This window comes from Grampus griseus (assembly GCF_964374135.1).
Source record: "Grampus griseus genome assembly, chromosome: 10".
Taxonomy (NCBI): domain Eukaryota; kingdom Metazoa; phylum Chordata; class Mammalia; order Artiodactyla; family Delphinidae; genus Grampus; species Grampus griseus.
In genome coordinates, this window is record NC_139004.1 from 40,242,109 (window position 1) to 40,259,686 (window position 17,578).

Consider the following 17,578-nt stretch of genomic DNA (forward strand, 5'->3'; position numbering starts at 1 on the left):
GTTCCAACCATATAGAAGAGTGTAAAAAGGGTAAAAGGTCTCCTTTTATCACTCCCCTCTCTCCATTTCGCTCTGCTTCCCAAAGGTAACTGTGCATTGTAGCCTGTATCCTGCTAGGACATTCCCTGTATATTCAGGTATACAGCAGGAAAAATTCTAAGACATCAACTAAGGATTGTTTTGTCTTTCTGCTATAGAGACAGATAAGGCATTTTACCCTTCATGCCTTGGGTGGCCACAGCAAAACAATGATGATCGAAAGGTTAAGCTCTTGAGCTTCAAATTTACCTTTGAAAACTATGGTAGAAGCAAGATGAGTGAAAGGCCTAGATTAGTAAATATCTGGTCAATGCTTATGCCATAAGTGGTAGATTTGGGAAGGACTCCTGATGAAGTTAGGGCCGGTTTTCTTGCCTGGAGTTGATACAGAATCCAGGCTTTGCACCCTGTAATCCTTCTAAACTGTGTCACAGATGTTTTTGTTTTACTTTAGTTTACATAATTTAAATTTAAAAAAACCTGATCTACTAAATTAGGAGGCAAAAAAGGAAACAGGATATTTGATTGTGCTATGCTTGACCTATGACCTACTTGGTTTTCTATTGCCAAAGCCCACAAACTCCACAACTGAAATTTCTGATCTCATTTTGTGGTTTTTAATAAACTTTTTGGAGGTGTAATTTACATAAAACCAATGGAAACATTTAAAGCAGGGTTCCCCAACCTCTGGGCCACGGACCTGTAGCGGTCCGTGGCCTGTTAGGAACCGGGCCACACAGCAGGAGGTGAGTGGCAGGCAAGCGAGGCAAGCTTCATCTGTGTTTACAGCTGCTCCCCATCACTCGAATTACCACCTGAGCTCCGCCTCCTGTCAGATCAGCGGCAGCGTTAGATTCTCATAGGAGCGTGAAACCTACTGTGAACTGCGCATGCGAGGGATCGAGGTTGCGCGCTCCTTATGAGAATCTAATGCCTGATGATCTGAGGTGGAGCTGAGGCGGTGATGCTAGCGCTGGGGAGCGGCTGCAAATACAGACTATCATTAGCAGAGACCATAATAAATCAATTGCTTTCAGACTCATATCAAAACCCTACCAGTGAGTGGCAAGTGAAAAGAAGCTCAGGGCTCTCATTGATTCTGCATTACGGTGAGTTGTATAATTATTTCATTATACATTACAATGTAATAATAATAGAAATAAACTGCACAATAAATGTAAGGCACTTGAATCATCCCCAAACCATCCCCCCTGCTCCCGTCTGTGGAAAAAAATTGTCTTCCATGAATCTGGTACCTAGTGCCAAAAAGGTTGGGGACCGCTGATTTAAAGTATTCAGTTTGATGAGTTTTGACAAATGTATACACTGTGTAACCACCACCCCAATTGATACATAGAACATTTTTCATGTCTCAAAAAGTTTCTCCTTGCCCTTTTGCAGTAACTCTCCACTCTAGACACCTACTAATTTGATTTCTATCACTTTAAATTGATTTTGGGGAAAAAAAAAGAAAAGGATTTGTTCCCCGTTCTCAGATTTTTTTTTTTTTTTTTTTTTTTTTTTTTGGTCACTGCCATGGGGCATGCAGGATCTTAGTTCCCTGACCAGGGATCAAACCCGTGCCCCCTGCAGTGGAAGCACAGAGTCTTAACCACTGGACCATCAGGGAAGCCCCTCATTTTGCTGTCTTAATTTCTGGGAAGAAAACCTAAATGTAAACATATGTATTTAATCTAATTAACACAGGACATGCTTTTATTCTGTAAACTGTTAGCTCTTGTGGTCTTTAGACAATGCTGCAAATCATTGACTTAGTTACTCCACTTACTTTCTCAGTAAAAATTAAAACTTTCACCTCTGAAAAACTTCTAAGGTCAATAGTGGTTATTATGTTCAACTTCGTAGTCTTACCTAAATGATTTTATAAGTTTGGACTAATTTAAATTGAGTTAAGTAAGAAATGACTTTTGATTACCTGCAACATTCTTTAAAAAAATTTTATTTTGTTTTAATTTATTTACCTTTGGCTGCGTTGGGTCTTTCTTGCTGCACGCAGGCTTTCTCTAGTTGCAGTGAGCTCGGGCTCTAGAGCGCAGGCTCAGTAGTTGTGGAGCACGGGCTTAGTTGCTCCGCGGCATGTGGGATCTTCCTGGACCAGGGCTCAAACCCGTGTCCCCTGAATTGGCAGGCGGATTCTTAACCACTGAGCCACCAGGGAAGCCCCACCTACAACATTCTTAAAAGAAATAATAATTCATAGAGACAAAGAAAAAAATACTGAATCACCAAAAAATACTGAATCAGCTTCTATGTATATATACTCTTGTCCATATTTACTTTTTGCAAAACTAAAATAAGATGGTAAACTCAAGTCCATTGACAAATGAATGAATAAAGAAGATGTGGTGTATATATATATATATATATATATTTACACAATGGAATATTACTCAGCCATAAAAAAGAATGAAATAATGCTATTTACAGCAACATGGATGAACCTAGAGATTATCATACTAAGTGAAGTAAGTCAGACAGAGAAAGACAAATATCATATGATATCACTTATATGTGGAATCTAAAAAAAATGATACAAATGAACTTATTTACAAAACAGACTCACAGATATAGAAAACAAACTTTTATGGTTACCAAAGGGGAAAGGTTGGGGGGAAGGATAAATTAGGAATTTGGGTGTAACATATACATACAGTACTATATTTAGAATGGATAACCAACAAGGACCTACTGTGTACCACAAGGAACTATACTCAATATTTTGTAATAACCTATATGGGAAAAGAAGATGAAAAGGAATATATATATATATATATATTTACATATATATGTAAAACTGAGTCACTTTGCTGTATACCTGAAACTAACACAACATTGTAAATCAACTATACTTCAATAAGAAAAGATGGTAAACTCAATGTGGTATACACATTAGTGTATTGTATTAATAAGATTAATTATATTTTAAAGCTAAAGTTGAAAGCTTTAAATAATATTGTCATCTAACTATACACATATTTGAAACACACACATAATGATGACTTAAAATTAATAAGCAAAAAAAGAGAGGGGCTTCTCTGGTGGCGCAGTGGTTGAGAGTGCGCCTGCCGGTGCTGGGGACGCGGGTTCGTGCCCCGGTCCGGGAAGATCCCACATGCTGCGGAGCGGCTGGGCCCGTGAGCCATGGCCGCTGAGCCTGCGCGTCCGGAGCCTGTGCTCCGCAGCGGGAGAGACCACAACACAGAGAGGCCTGCGTACCGCAAAAAAAGAAAGAGAGGACTTGTTCAAATTTGGTCTTGGAATATTCATTGTACTCTTTAAAAGAGATAGAAAAAGCTTTTATTTCCTTGAGTGTAATCAGCTCAGCAAGCAGCCATTTTCTCTCCGAATACTCTCACTCAGTATCCTGATAAATTTGAGTGCTTTTGCTGATATTTTCATGGCCTTAAATATTTTAAAAACAAATAACAAAAACCCTTTGAATCGTGAGAGACCTACAGGCTTCTATAATTATTATGTTACCTTCTTTATTTATTTTAAAATGTTTTATTATCACTCTGGTTATTGGGATAGCAAAAACTTTAACAATTGACCACTCATAGGTACCTGTCCACTTATATGAGTTAAGTGACCAGTTTCCTCTGACAATTCTTTTTTGTTGTTGTTGACTTCCTGAAGACTAAACTCTTAATTGAAAATATTAAAATTGTCAAGCTATCTTTTACTGTACTCTAAAAAAACCTTTTTTCCCACTAGATAGCCACTACCCATATGACCACTAGGTGGCCCCAAAGCCTTAATCTGTCACAATATGAAACGCAGGAGGCCAGAAGTTAATTAGGTGCATTTTGCATGCCTTATATACTTTAAATTAATTCTATACTCTCAAAAGAGCTACCCTGTGTATCAACCCCACAATGCTGAAAAAGCTGACAAAACACAGGAGCTCACCCTTTCCTTTATTAATCTTGTCCAGGTAAAAATATTGCGAATGTGTGTCTTAATGACTGTAGATGTTTCAGGAAGGGTAAAAGCATACTCTTGTTCGTATTCCAAGTCTGGATGGGTGATTTTAATACTTTTTTTTTTTTTTTTTTTTTTTTTTTTGCGGTACGCGGGCCTCTCACTGTTGTGGCCTCTCCCGTTGCGGAGCACAGGCTCCGGGCGCGCAGGCCCAGCGGCCATGGCTCACGGGCCCAGCAGCTCCGCGGCATGTGGGATCCTCTCGGACCGGGGCACGAACCCGTGTCCCCTGCATCGGCAGGCGGACTCTCAACCACTGCGACACCAGGGAAGCCCCAATACATTTATTTTAAAGAAGGTTTTGTTTCTGGGTTTAAAATACCCTTGTCAATCAGTAGGAATCCTAGTCCGCACTTTACAGGCTGAATTAGAAGAACACAGAAAGTTGCCAAAGCCCCTCACTGTCTAGAATGTGTACTTACCTTCAGAGTAATGACTCATAAGTCTTTGTGAAATTGTGAGATTTCTAGATTCTACTCGTCTATTCTGATATTGTTGGCTACTGTGATAAATTAAACTGCACCATCTGGCCAAACAGATGTTTTCTGTTTTTCTCTCATACTTGAAGAAGCCCTCTGCTAGAAGCTATCACCAAAAATTGGGTCTTCTGAGAGAAACAACAGAAAAGGACAATCTCAGGGGCTCAGTGGAAATGATGACCAGGATTTCTTGATTCTTGCTATTGCAGAGAATAGAATTATGAGAACAAATTTACCAGTTTATGCTGATATGGTCACCTATTGACACCTGTCAAACTGTATCGGGGACTTAAAAATTGGAACTTATAGGACTATTTTAGTACAGAAGCAGAGAAGTCATTAACATAGTCTGCTAGCCCTAGATCAGTGGGACAGGAAATAAGACTGAATGAAACTGTTAACCAATATTTAATTATGGTGATTTATTTCAGAACGTTGTTTTAAATGTTCTATTTTCTGATGAGCATGTAAGCAGACCATTTTATTTTCTTCTTATCTATCTGTAATCCTCAGGTTTCACCTATGCTTATGGAAAATAAAACCCAGTGTTCTTTGAATGATGTCTTGTTCCATTGGAACCACAGAATTCAGGAAAAAATATCCTGTAGTAAATCTTAATATAGACTGCAAAGTATAACTACTCAGGAAAAATGAAAGATAATCATGACCCTATTCCTAATTGGAATTCTGACAAATGCTTTTACAATTTTTAAGCTTAGAAAAATCCCAGCTATCCTTTGTTAAAGGACAGTGAGTCAAATTTTGCTTTTTATAGCTACCATAGCTCTATAGACAATCAAATATTTTTGTAGACAGCATCACTGGTGGAATATATGATAATTCTATAGAAAATTTGGTATATAGTTCTTCTCTGCAAATAGTGTTCAAAGTGCTTTTGTGGGTTGCTTTATGTTTTTATGGCAGTGTAGTGATATGCAGAGGTTCACATCTCCAAATTTGGAATGCTGAGCATGCCAGAAGTGTCATATAAAAAGGAAAATCTCATTTCATTAATCTCATTAATTTCTCTAATAAGAGAAAGAACTGCAGTTTGTTTGTGGAAACAAGGCCTACAAAATCCTCTGAGCACACTGGTTCCTAGTTTATTGTCCCCACCCGACAGGTGGAAAAGGATGTTAATTTCTGATGAGCCAGAATCACTGATGAACTTTGAGCATCTCAGAGAAAATGGGATTTCATCCTCAGTGAAAGGCCCTACAAATGAAGCTCTGAGATGGTGAGTCGGGGAGGGTTCTTGGGATAAGTAAGCTCTTGCATGGCAATAAAATGATTTCTGGTTATCATAGGAGTAATTAAAACTATGACCTTATGGGCTAAAGCCTTCCAGAAAGATGTGAACTGTTAACATCATTAAGACCTTTGTTTTGTTAACTACATGACAAGGAAGTCTTCACATCTTAATACTAAAACAGGCCAAATAAAAGAGCCTGTCAAATTAAGGATATTGAATTAGAATATTTCTGGAAAATCTTATTTGGTCAATTCATTACTTTAGGGGTAGGAATCATGTAGGGAAAATGTTCCAAAATTTGGAAATAAGGCAAACATCTGCTTTCTTGATTAATATATGTGAACATTTTCTTATAATCCTGCCTGATTATAATCCTGTTTCAGGGATTGTAAATTGACTAAAAAGAACCCAGCTGGCCCTGTACTATGAGATGTTAATCTGTAGAAAGCTGATAAGGTGTGATGCCTTTGCTTTTTATCTGGTAAAGGAGATAACTCCGAGGTTATGATTTTATTGCTTTGTAGTACATTAACCATTTTGAATCTCTAACACAGCGATTTCCCCTGACTATGTGCAACTTTGTTTTGCAAATACTCTTTGAATCTAGTCTCTTGTATTCTTCCTGGTTCCCTCGTTAATTTTTGGCAACACTTTAAAAAATCTAACAAATACATTTCTCCAACATATGGTAGGCTCATCATAAACAGATAACCATCCCCCCCCACCAAGCCAGAACAGGTCTCATAAACCACTTTACTGCTGCTTCCAGGTGCTGCTGCTTCCAGGTGTTGCTCTTTCATTAGGAATTAGACTTTATTGCAACCACCACTGAAGATACTTCGAAGCCACTTTGGTGGCAGGAACTTAGCCTTTTTTTTTTTACCACTGCTTCCCTCAAAGCCAGTTGCTTTTCCTGTCACCTTTGCCTCGAACTGAATGCAGGGTAGATGCCCATTTCCTCCTGTCACTCAGTTGTGAATTGAAGTCTGAGGTGCATGAATTTGATTTTTTTAAAGGTGGGACTTAGGTCTTATATTGGTGCCCTGGCTTCCAAGAGGACTGGGAGAAGTGGGTTTTCTGAATTGTTCTATGGGGAGGCAGGACCCATAAAGTCGGGGAAATTTTTACAGTATTCTAAAGGTGTTCAGATCTGATGGGACAGGTAACCAATGTCCTTACATGAAATGTCAGGGATTGTATGGATCGGCTGCCGTGATAAGTGCTTTGGTTCACGGGCTACATCAGTGGTTCTTCAAGTTCATTTAACCCCCAGAATAACAAGAAACCATAAAATGATTGTTTTTGTTTTAAGCCACAAAGTTTAAGGGCAGTTTGCTCCACAGCAATAGATAACCGAAACCTATATATATATTTTTTTCTTTCTCTAATTTTATTGAAGTATAGCTGATTTGCAATGTTGTGTTAATTTCTGCTGTACAGCAAAGTGACTCAGTTATACACATATTGTTTTCATATTCTTTTCCATTATGGTTTATCTCAGGATATTGAATATAGTTCCCTGTGCTATACAGTAGGACCTGGTTGTTTCAAAACATATATTGTGTAGTTTTGTGTGCATCTGGCTTCTTTATTCAATATTATTTCCGTGAGATTTATCCATCTTGTTGCATTATCAGTAGTTATTAGTATGCATTGCTTATGCAGTATTCTATTGTATTAATAAGCTACATTTTATTTATCCATTTACTATTGAGGATCTATGTTGTTAAGCCATTTGAGAAAATTTGTGGATATATGACATTTTACCCTAAAATAGTTTGGAATGTGTATTTTAAGAATAAGAATGTTTCTCCTACAAAACCAGAATAACATCATCACCTCTAAGATACTTACCATGGATATAATATTATCAAATACACAGTCCGTATTTAAACTTCCCCTGTGTTCCCAATTGTAAATGGTTGTTATTGGTTGTTATTTTAAGCTGCTAAATTTTGGTGTCATTTGTTACACAGCAATAGGTAGCTAATGCAGTGAGTATGAGACAACAATAGAAAATTAATTTCCTTCCTTCTTATTTCTTTAGGTTTGCTCGATTGTTCTTTTTCCAACATTTTAGGAGAATTTTTAAGTCATTTATTTTAAACTTTTTTTGTTCTAAGAAATGTATTTGAAGCTATAAAATTCTAAGTATTCCTTTGTGTCCCACAGAATCTGATAGGTAACGTTTTTACCACCTGGTTCTAAATGAGTAAATTTCTTTTATGAGTACCTTTTAACTCTGTTATTTATCAATATTGTTTTAGTTTGAAAACCATCAGAATTTTAGGTATCCTTTTGTTATCAAGTTCTAATTTAATACAATATGGATGCTGAATGTAGTTTCAAAGATACTGATACTTTGGAATTTATTGGCGTTTTCTTTATGGCATGATGCATATTCTATTTCAGTTAATGTTCTATGTGATTTGAAAAACTATATATATATATCTATTATATAGATATATATATATTGTTGTTTTTGGATGATTCGCTTTTTAAATGAATCTTTCAAATCTTGTACCTGATTTCATTTCCTTTTTTGCTTTCACTACCCTGTAGCTCAGAGCCAGTTGTTTTTCACCCATGGATAGCTGGCTGATCAACATGTGGCCTGTTAAACTGGCTTTCTGGGGAAAAAACCAAAAAAGTTCTGATGCGTAGCATTGCTGGTTTCTGTAGTATAAATGCTTTCACCACGGTCAATGTCAAGCTACCAATGGTTAACAGTCACCTCTCAAAATTCCTGAATGTTTTACAATCTGCTCCTGTTAGGCTGTTCAAGACAGCTCCAGCACATCTCTTTTCTTTCTTTCTTTTTTTTTTTTTTTTTGGCCGTACACGGGCCTCTCACTGTTGTGGCCTCTCTCGTTGTGGAGCACAGGCTCCAGACGCGCAGGCTCAGCGGCCGTGGCTCACGGGTCCAGCCGCTCCGCAGCATGTGGGATCCTCCCGGACCACGGCACGAACCCACGTTCCCTGCATCGGCAGGCGGACTCTCAACCACTGCGCCACCAGGGAAGCCCTCACTTTTCTTTTTTAAAAGGAGATATTCATGTTGTATATTGTTTTTACCTCTTGGCTTCATTTATTTCTTAACTTTGTCTTTGCTCTAATTATTTTCTTCCTCTACTCCCCCTTCTCCCCCTCCCCCTCCTCTTCCCCTGCCCCTCCCTCTTCTCCCCCTCCTTCTCCTTTTAAAATTGTAAGCCATTATTTTGGAATGAGGGGCATAAGGATGCAGTATTTTGGCCAATAAAGAAAAAGACCACCATCTAATTTTAAAAGGTTTACATCTTAATTCAGTCCTCAAAGTCTTTGCTGTTTTGTGCTGGTTGTGTCATATGTGCAGCTCAGGAGTAACCCGGCTGTCATGAGGATTCATACCTAGAATTAGGGAGCCCCGTCCCTGGCTCTCTCATCTGGGAGATTCCCCTACACTCTCCTGCCCACGGGGGCCTCTTTTCTCCAGCCAGAACGGCAGTGGAGATTCAGTTCAGAAGTGTAGCTCTGTAGCTGCTGCCTGACTTCAGGGCAGAGCCACGAGAAAAAACATTGAACCCTCTTTTTCCCCCCAGAGCGTTGCCTCCCCAAGTTTTGACTCCGCAATCCCCCTGCTTTTGTTTATTTTTCAGAGTGGTTTAGTCCTTGCTTTTGTCTACTCTCCAGAGTTCGAGGTGGGGAGTTGTGATCAGCAGGAGAGATAGGCTCTTAAACTATTATGTTAAATTGCAAAATAGGTTAAATCTCGTGGCTAGAAAGAACTCAAGGCTCTAGTAATTTAATTTATTTTTTATTTATTTTTCAGTTTAAACGGTTGATCTAATTTTTATTTGCAATGTACAATTTATTTATTTAACATCTTTATTGGAGTATAATTGCTTTACAATGTTGTATTGGTTTCTGCTGTATAAGAAAGTGAATCAGCTATATGCATAGATATATCCCTATATCCCCTCCCTCTTGAGTCTCCCTCCCACCCTCCCTATCTAGAGGGCTAGATGGTCACAAAGCACCGAGCTGAGGCTGCTTCCCACTAGCTATTTTACATTTGGTAGTGTGTATATGTCAATGCTACTCTCTTTGTCTCAGCTTACCCTTCCCCCTCCCCTAGGCTCTAGTAATTTTAGATTATTTTTCTCCAAACCAAATACACACTACCAAGGACACAGGAATGTCTTAGGGTACTTTGAATTTGTATGTTGAGCCTGAGCTCCAGAAAGAAAAGCAGACAGAAGCTTCCTGGGTAGCCTACTAGGATTTCTGTTAAATACACCTCTTAACTGCTCACTTATGAGCAAAATGGCATTGAATGTCAAAACTATAAACCATCTTAGAAGTCACTCAACACCTTCATTTGACAGAAGAGAAAATGAGGGCTTAAAGAAGGGGAGTAATTTGTCCTCTCACTCAGAAAGTGCCTGGCAACGATAGGACCAGAACTCAGCCTGTTTCGTACAGTTACTCAAATATCTAGTGACGACTTCGAAAGTGTCAAAGCATGGGCTGGGCTAATTACTGCAGATTTCAAGGAGGAGATGCTCTATGAAGCTTGCGGGAATAGAAGGTTTCATGTTGTGGTAGAGGAAAGGCATATGGTAAACTAAATCCCACATCTCAGCTTTTGAACTTGCCATGGCTTACTCTTCCTAAGTTCCCATCTATCCGTACACAGAAGTCGTTGTCCTACCTACATAAGACTTTTTTGTTTGGGTTCTAAGAAATGAAGTTTATAAGCATGTAGCTAATGCCTGGTTCAATACATGTAGCTTTTTTGGTTCTTGTTATTATTCTTTGAAATTCACAAGTACCCCCCCACCAAATATTTAAGTACTTATCAGTTTTTCGTCTCTAACGTGAATGAATGCATTATGAAAGGAATTCTCTTCCATGTGAGTTTGCTGGTGCTCTTAGCTAATTCTCCTGTGTGTAGCTGTCTTAGCTACCTATGACCTGTCCTGTGTAGAGCTCTTCCTGGTTCTAGTATACACCCCGCCTCCCTGCCCACCTCTCTCTCCTGTGGGAAAGATGTTTTAGACCTGGGGACAAAAGAATAAAAAAGATATGCTAACACCTGGGTGGGAAGAAGCCCCCTTCCCAAGCTTCATCTCCCTGAGTGACCATGACCATACCAGCTTCCAGTCCCAGAAAGTTTATTGTAAAATAAAGAAGGGAAGTCTGAGAAAGATTCACTCGTCATAGAATTTCGGCAGCTCGTTGCCCAAGATGACTCGATGGTCCACACCAGCGGCTGTGATCGTGACCAGGTAGATGACGCCCCCGCTGGAACCATCCCGGTTCATGGCCAGAGCAATAGCTGCAGAGGGTTTCAAGTTGCAGAGAGGAAGAGAGACTGGCTTAGCTTCAAATATCATTTCCCTTCCCTCCTGTCCATATGCCTATGACCACTTTCAGACTTCAGAACCCGTCTCCTAGAGATGCATATTTAGTGGTGGTCAACCAACTTAAAAAAAAGAACAGTCTTCACATGATGTCCATGGTCTCGATACTCCCGCCATGATTGACTTCAAATTATAAATAGATAAATAAGCAGCTCCCCAACCTTGAATATTTAACCATCAGCTCTTAGGAGCGGGCCCAAGCTAGCTCACCACTGGTTTTTGTGGTCACCCTAGATCTTAATTTGGTGTACTTATAACAATCCTGGTTTATGCCTTTTATCCTGAAAGCCCATCTAGTTTAGCCTTTGTCCTGCCGTCTCTCACTCTCAAAAGTGTCCCAGTTTGGACGTTTTCTGTTTTTTTTTTTTTTTTGGCCATGCTGCATGGCTTGCGGGATCTTAGTTCCCCCACCAGGGATCCAACCCGGGCCCCGGGAAGTGAAAGCGAGGAGTCCCAACCACTGGACCGCCAGGGAATTCCCATTGGACATTTAATTAAATGGTCACCCACGTATTCCTATTCCTCATACTCTACCTCCTTCCCACAATTAACAACACCTGCCCCAGGTACCCTTCCACTTGCTTAGTTACCATTCGTGGTGAAGCGCCTGCACTCCTCCGGGGACATGCCTCGTTTATACGCCGCGTCCACGTAACCGTAGATATAGGTGCTGCCAGAGCCACCGATGGCAAAGGGCTGTCGAATCAGCATCCCTCCCATGGTCCCATATACCTGGGGGAGGCATCCTCAGGTCAGACTCTAGAAGCCTCCCTCCTCTGCTCACCACTGAGACAAGCAGGTGGTGTCCACACTCTGCAGTGAAGCCCCAGCATCTCATGCCCTTCTCCTTTGAGACTATCCTACATTTTCGAGGCAGTGTCTTTGGAACTCTTAGTGAGAATGCCATATGACCTCCATCTCCCTCTCTGCGGGAGAGGGGAACCCTGAGGGAGGGAGGACATTGGGAGAGACTCACCTGGCCTCCTTCGCGTCGGTCCCAGCCTGCTACCATGAGATGTGCAGACAGGTCCTCCCGATACTTATAGGTGATATTCCTCACCACATTTGCAGCAGCCAGAACGAGTGGGAGTTCCTCCATTTCCATTCTAAAGGAAGGGTTAGGAATAGGCAGCAATAATGATTTTCCTGAAGTTCCACCCTCCTGGGCCATTACCATCATCGCTGCCGGGGGAACACCCGAAACCTATAGCTGCAAGGATTCAAACTCTAGCTCCCCTCCCACAAGTGCAGGGGAACAAGAGTCTCACATCACCCACTGGGAAGAAGGTTTCAATTGCTAATTGTTCTCCCTCCTTTACTCTGTCCCACCCCCAGCCCCCAATGACATAATTCTCCTGACTGCCAGAGCCCTGCCCATGTGGGTCAAAGCAGGTAAACTTTACTTCTGCCCTAATGACCTTGGTTTCCCCTATGGTCACCACCTGATATTATGGTGGCCCACGCCCTAATCTTCGTCCCCACTATTTATATTAGGGGAGTGATTTGCCGTTTTTGAACTACTTTCACTCATATGTTTTGATTCTGGAAATAACCATCTGGTGAGGTAGGGCAGGTACTATTAGTCATCTCTACTCTACAGGTGCAGAAACCAGCTTCGAGAGATCCAAATGCCAGTTCAACACCAATGAAAGCCGGAGGCAAAGCAAGAACTTTTCATTTTCCACAGCACTGCTCCTGGAACAGGACTCTGTATAGGGGTTCACTGGTTGGGGGAACTCTAGGTGGTGTGGACTGGGGACCCCAGAACTTCATACCCATGGAGCTCCAGCTGGTAGGCAGCCATGTCCGCTATGGCCTGAGCATCAGCAGCTGAGCCAGAGAGAGCACAGTAGATGCGCTGGTGCAGGGGGGACAGCTTGTCAAACACTCGGTTCACCACCGCCTCTCTGTCAGGAAGGAGTCAAAAGTCATCAACGTTAGAGATGCCAATTTTTTACGAAATTTTATTGAAGTATAGTTGATTTACAATGTCGTGTTAATTTCTGCTGTACAGCAAAGTGATTCAGTTATACATATACATATTCTTTTTCATATTCTTTTTCATTATAGTTTATCACAGGATATGAATATAGTTCCCTGTGCTATACAGTAGGACCTTGTTGTTTATCCATCCTATATATACTAGTTTGCATCTGCTAACCCCAAACTCTCAATCCATCCCTTCCCCACCCCTCTCCCCCTTGGCAACCACAAGTCTGTTCTCTACATCTGTGAGTCTGTTTGGTAGATATGTTCATTTGTGTCATACTTTAGATTCCACATATAAAGTGATATCTTTTGGTATTTATCTTTCTCTTTCTGACTATGCTTAATCTCTAGGTCCATCCACGTTGCTGCAAATGGCATTATTTCATTCTTTTTTATGGCTGAGTAATAGTCCATTATATATATACACCACATTTTCTTTTTTAAAAAAAATTTTATTGGTGTATAGTTGATTTACAATGTTGTGTTAGTTTCAGGTGTACAGCAAAGTGAATCAGTTACATATATACATATATTCACTCTTTTTTTTTTTTTTTGTATAAAGACAACCCTCAGAATGGGAGAACATATTTGCAAATGAAGCAACTGACAAGGGATTAATCTCCAAAATATAACGGCTCATGCAGCTCAATATCAAAAAACCAAATAACCCAATCAAAAAATGGGCAGAAGATCTAAACAGACATTTCTCCAAATAAGACATACAGATGGCCAAAAAGCACATGAAAAGATGCTCAACATCACTAATTATTAGAGAATTGCAAATAGAAACTACAATGAGGTATCACCTCACACTGGTCAGAATGGCCATCAACAAAAAATCTACAAACAATAAATGCTGGAGAGGGTGTGGAGAAAAGGGAACCCTCTTGCATTGTTGGTGGGAATCTAAATTGGTACAGCCACTATGGAGAACAGTATGTAGGTTCCTTAAAAAACTAAAGATAGAACTACCATATGACCCAGCAATCCCACTCCTGGGCATATACCTGGAGGAAAACATAATTCAAAAAGACAGATGCACCCCAATTTTCATGGTGTACCACGTCCTCCTTACCTGTTCCTCTGTCTATGGACATTTAGGTTGCTTCCATGTCTTGGCTACTGTAAATAGTGCTGCTATGAACATAGGGGTGCATGTATCTTTTCGAATTATAGTTTTGTCTGGATATATGCCCAGGAGTGGGATTGCTGGATCATATAGAGAGTTGCCAAAATTTCTGATGTTCATCTTTCGGTGTTTCTCAAATTTATTTCACAAGAGAATGGCTTCAGAGTACATGAAATTTAAAGCTTGGATTAAAGCAGGAAGCAAAGAATTGTCTCAAACAAACGAAACACTGCAAGTAATGATCAAAATTAGATTTATTTTCAGGCTTAGATTTTTTTTTTTTTTTTTTTTTTTTGGTGGTACGCGGGCCTCTCACTGCTGCTTCCTCTCCCGCTGCGGAGCAACAGGCTCCGGACGCGCAGGCTCAGCGGCCATGGCTCACGGGCCCAGCCGCTCCGCGGCCCGTGCGATCCTCCTGGACCGGGGCACGAACCCGCCTCCCCTGCATCGGCAGGGACCACTGCGCCACCAGGGAAGCCCCTCAGGCTTAGATTTTTATAGTAACACAAAAAATACTAAATTAAGCTAAGATTAATCTTCGCCTTATTAATTTTTCTTTGTTATTAACCATATTGAGGAAGTTACGTGTTCTGTGGAACATAAAGTAAGTAATATTGATCTAATCCTGTATGTGAGGAAACTGGCCAGAAGGGAGAAAGACAAACTTAGTTCAACACGTGATGGATCAGAAACCAGAATATCTGCTTGGCAGGACCATCTTTTCTATCTCTAAACATAGATGGAAGGTGGGCCCCTGACATCTCTATCTCCTAAACCCTTTTCAGACCCAATTCTGTGACTCCCTGGGACGGGCCACATTAGCATCCAGGCCCCAGATTCTTCTCCATGAATTCAGAGACCCAAATACCCACCCAATATCTTATCACAGTGGCCTTTCTGAAAGGTTCACTCAGTTTCTCCAATGCTTCAGTTTGCCAGTCTCTTTATGAATGGTTAAGAAAAATGTGCACTCGGGGCCATTAGCTTCCTTCCAAAAGAACACACTGGCACTGCTACTCACCCTGCAGACACCCGGGAATCAGATCCCACCACGACGCCCCCATCAAACTCTACCGCCATGATGGTTGTCTGCAGAGACACAGAGGATGGAACGTCAGAGCAGCAAGAGCCTTGATCCCTTCATGTTACAGATGAGGAAACATTCTCAGAATGGGGAGGCGCCTGGCTCAAGGTTATACAGTAATTTAGGCCAGAGCTGACTCCCAGAATGGGATATTTTTCTTCATCTTTCCATTTTCTCTCTTGTCTCTCCCAGCAGCAAGGGAATGTCAGAGCCTGGCAGTGGTATCACACAGAAAGAATGGCATCCCTAGAATCCTTCCACTGTAAAGAGAGAGAGGTGGGATGAGGCTCCTAGGGGCATAAGTGCTCCCTTTGAGTGAAGGGCTCAGGGCGGGCACTTCCAAGTCCCGGTGATGCAGTTCCACAAATGAATTACCTCCGCATGCGTTTGTTGTGTGTACAGATGTGCTACAGACCTCCCCACACAGCGAGTGACTGTGACCTTGGGAAACAAGCTCAAGCCCTTCTTTTGGGCCCACAATCATCCACCCCCCCCCCTTAATCAGAAGTGAGCTCTTTCAGTTTACTGAACAACAGAAAACATCTCAGGGGTCAGTGGTTAGCATGGCCACGTGTCAAGGAAGGAGGAAAGCAGCAAGAAACACATGGGACAGTTTAAAACAGAGGTCTCATTTAAGGATTTCTTATCAAGAGGTAAACAGCCAGGGGAAGAGAGTAGCCAGGGAAAGAGATCTGCACCAAAAGAGGATTTGATTGGGGAGTTTGAGCTGACTTTTTCAGGTCAAGAAAAGAAATTAAACAAAAGAATTAAGGAAGAGTGAAGGAGGATAAAGCTACATTTTAAAACTCCTGTTGAACTGGAAAAAGCCTTAAAGATCCTACAAAAGAAGAAACTGAGTCACAGAGAACGCAAATGACTTGTCGAAGGTCACACAGGACTAAAACCCATGTCTACCTCCCATGCTTTGTTTTAACTTCTACTTCTTATTTTTCACTGCTCATCTGGCAGTGAGGAGAGATTTTCTAATTTATAAATGGTTTTACGGCTATACTTCTCACCACTCCATAAATTACTCTGGCTTCCAGGGATGCTGGCCGAGTGTTCATTTTGACATACTGATTCATCATGAATAGCACAGCAGAGAACAGAGGCAACCCCATCCAAGAGGTTATTCCTATATAACAAAGCTGCCCCAAAGCTAAGCTTGGTGGTAGAAGTTTGAGAGCAGAAGCCAGCCTGCCTTGGGCTGCCATCTGCCCCACGGGTCCAGCCTGGGCAAAAGTCGTCCAGCAGGTTGTGGAGGTGGGTGGGGAAGACATAGGGAAGGGAGCACGGTGGCACCTGGGCCAAGTAGGAGCCTTCCTGGGCCAGGCTGGGGAAGGGCCCCTCCAGCTCACATGGAAGCCCCATTATCAGTGCTGGGGCTATGTTACCCACGGGCTAGTTTATCAAAGGTCTGTGTGATGCGTCCCTTCTCAATCAGTGCCCATACTCCCCTCTCTCAAGTGCTGTCCTACTTAACCCAGGGCACCGTTTCCTTTTCTCTGTGCACCTTCTCCAACCCCCTCCCTTGATTTAACCAGCCGCTCTCTCTAGCCCAGAGTGAAAGCGAAAGCGCTTTAGGGCAGCTTCCCCTTAACGCTTCCAGCTCAGAGCCAAAGTACACCTTCTCTGCCTGCCTCCCGTGCCCAGTCCCTTCGCGGACCCCTAGACGACCCCTTCAGAATACAGACGCCCGTGTTCATTTCGGGATGTGAGCACTGGCTGCTACAAGCTATCTCCCCACTTTTGTTAGTCTCCAAATTTACTCTTTGGCGCTTCCAGGGTCCCCCTATCGCTCTACTTCCTCCACCCCTCCGCTAACCCTCAAGCCCAGACTCATTACCCCGGTGTGGACTTCTCTGGCCCGGGGTAAGTCTCCGGTGGGTGCTCCCGCTCGCAGCATCCCTGCGCCGCGCTCCTCGCCGCCTGGTGCACTGGTTTGCGACCTGGGACAGCGCGCCACTCGCTGCCTACAGCTCCTCCCCTTCTCCACGCCCGCCAGGGGGCGCCCGGGTCCATGCCGTGAGGCTTCGCATCCGGGCGCTAACTTGCGCGGGGCAGAACTGCCCGGAGACAGATGACGTAGGCACCCCGCCCAGAGGCTGGAGTGAGAAGGTCGCGGCAAGTGGGTCCCGCAAGTGGAGGCGAGGACCCCAGGGTCGGGTGTTGGGAATGGAGAAGGTGGAGCACCAGGGCTGC

General features: G+C 42.1%; 1 protein-coding gene across 1 annotated transcript; it reads right to left on the minus strand.

Moving 5' to 3' along the window:
* Nucleotides 1–9,771: 9,771 nt before the first annotated feature.
* On the minus strand, nt 9,772–17,355 carry PSMB9 (proteasome 20S subunit beta 9). Its single transcript, XM_082664487.1, has 6 exons — nt 17,223–17,355; nt 15,314–15,381; nt 12,950–13,081; nt 12,151–12,280; nt 11,765–11,906; nt 9,772–11,089 (listed from the first exon to the last, which is right to left on the minus strand). Exons 1-6 carry the CDS (start codon nt 17,280–17,282, stop codon nt 10,962–10,964), a joined length of 660 nt encoding a protein of 219 aa, XP_082520613.1. The 5' UTR covers nt 17,283–17,355; the 3' UTR covers nt 9,772–10,961.
* Nucleotides 17,356–17,578: the final 223 nt, after the last annotated feature.

Bases quoted from the DNA above. Each gene is read 5' to 3' on its own strand.
- PSMB9 (XM_082664487.1), bottom strand. From the start codon at position 17,282: ATGCTGCGAGCGGGAGCACCCACCGGAGACTTACCCCGGGCCAGAGAA. The intron at 13,082-15,313 runs GTGAGTAGCAGT...CCTTCCTGACAG, and splicing joins GATTCCCGGGTGTCTGCAGG to AGAGGCGGTGGTGAACCGAG. The intron at 11,907-12,150 runs GTGAGTCTCTCC...TGCCTCCCCCAG, and splicing joins ACCGACGCGAAGGAGGCCAG to GTATATGGGACCATGGGAGG.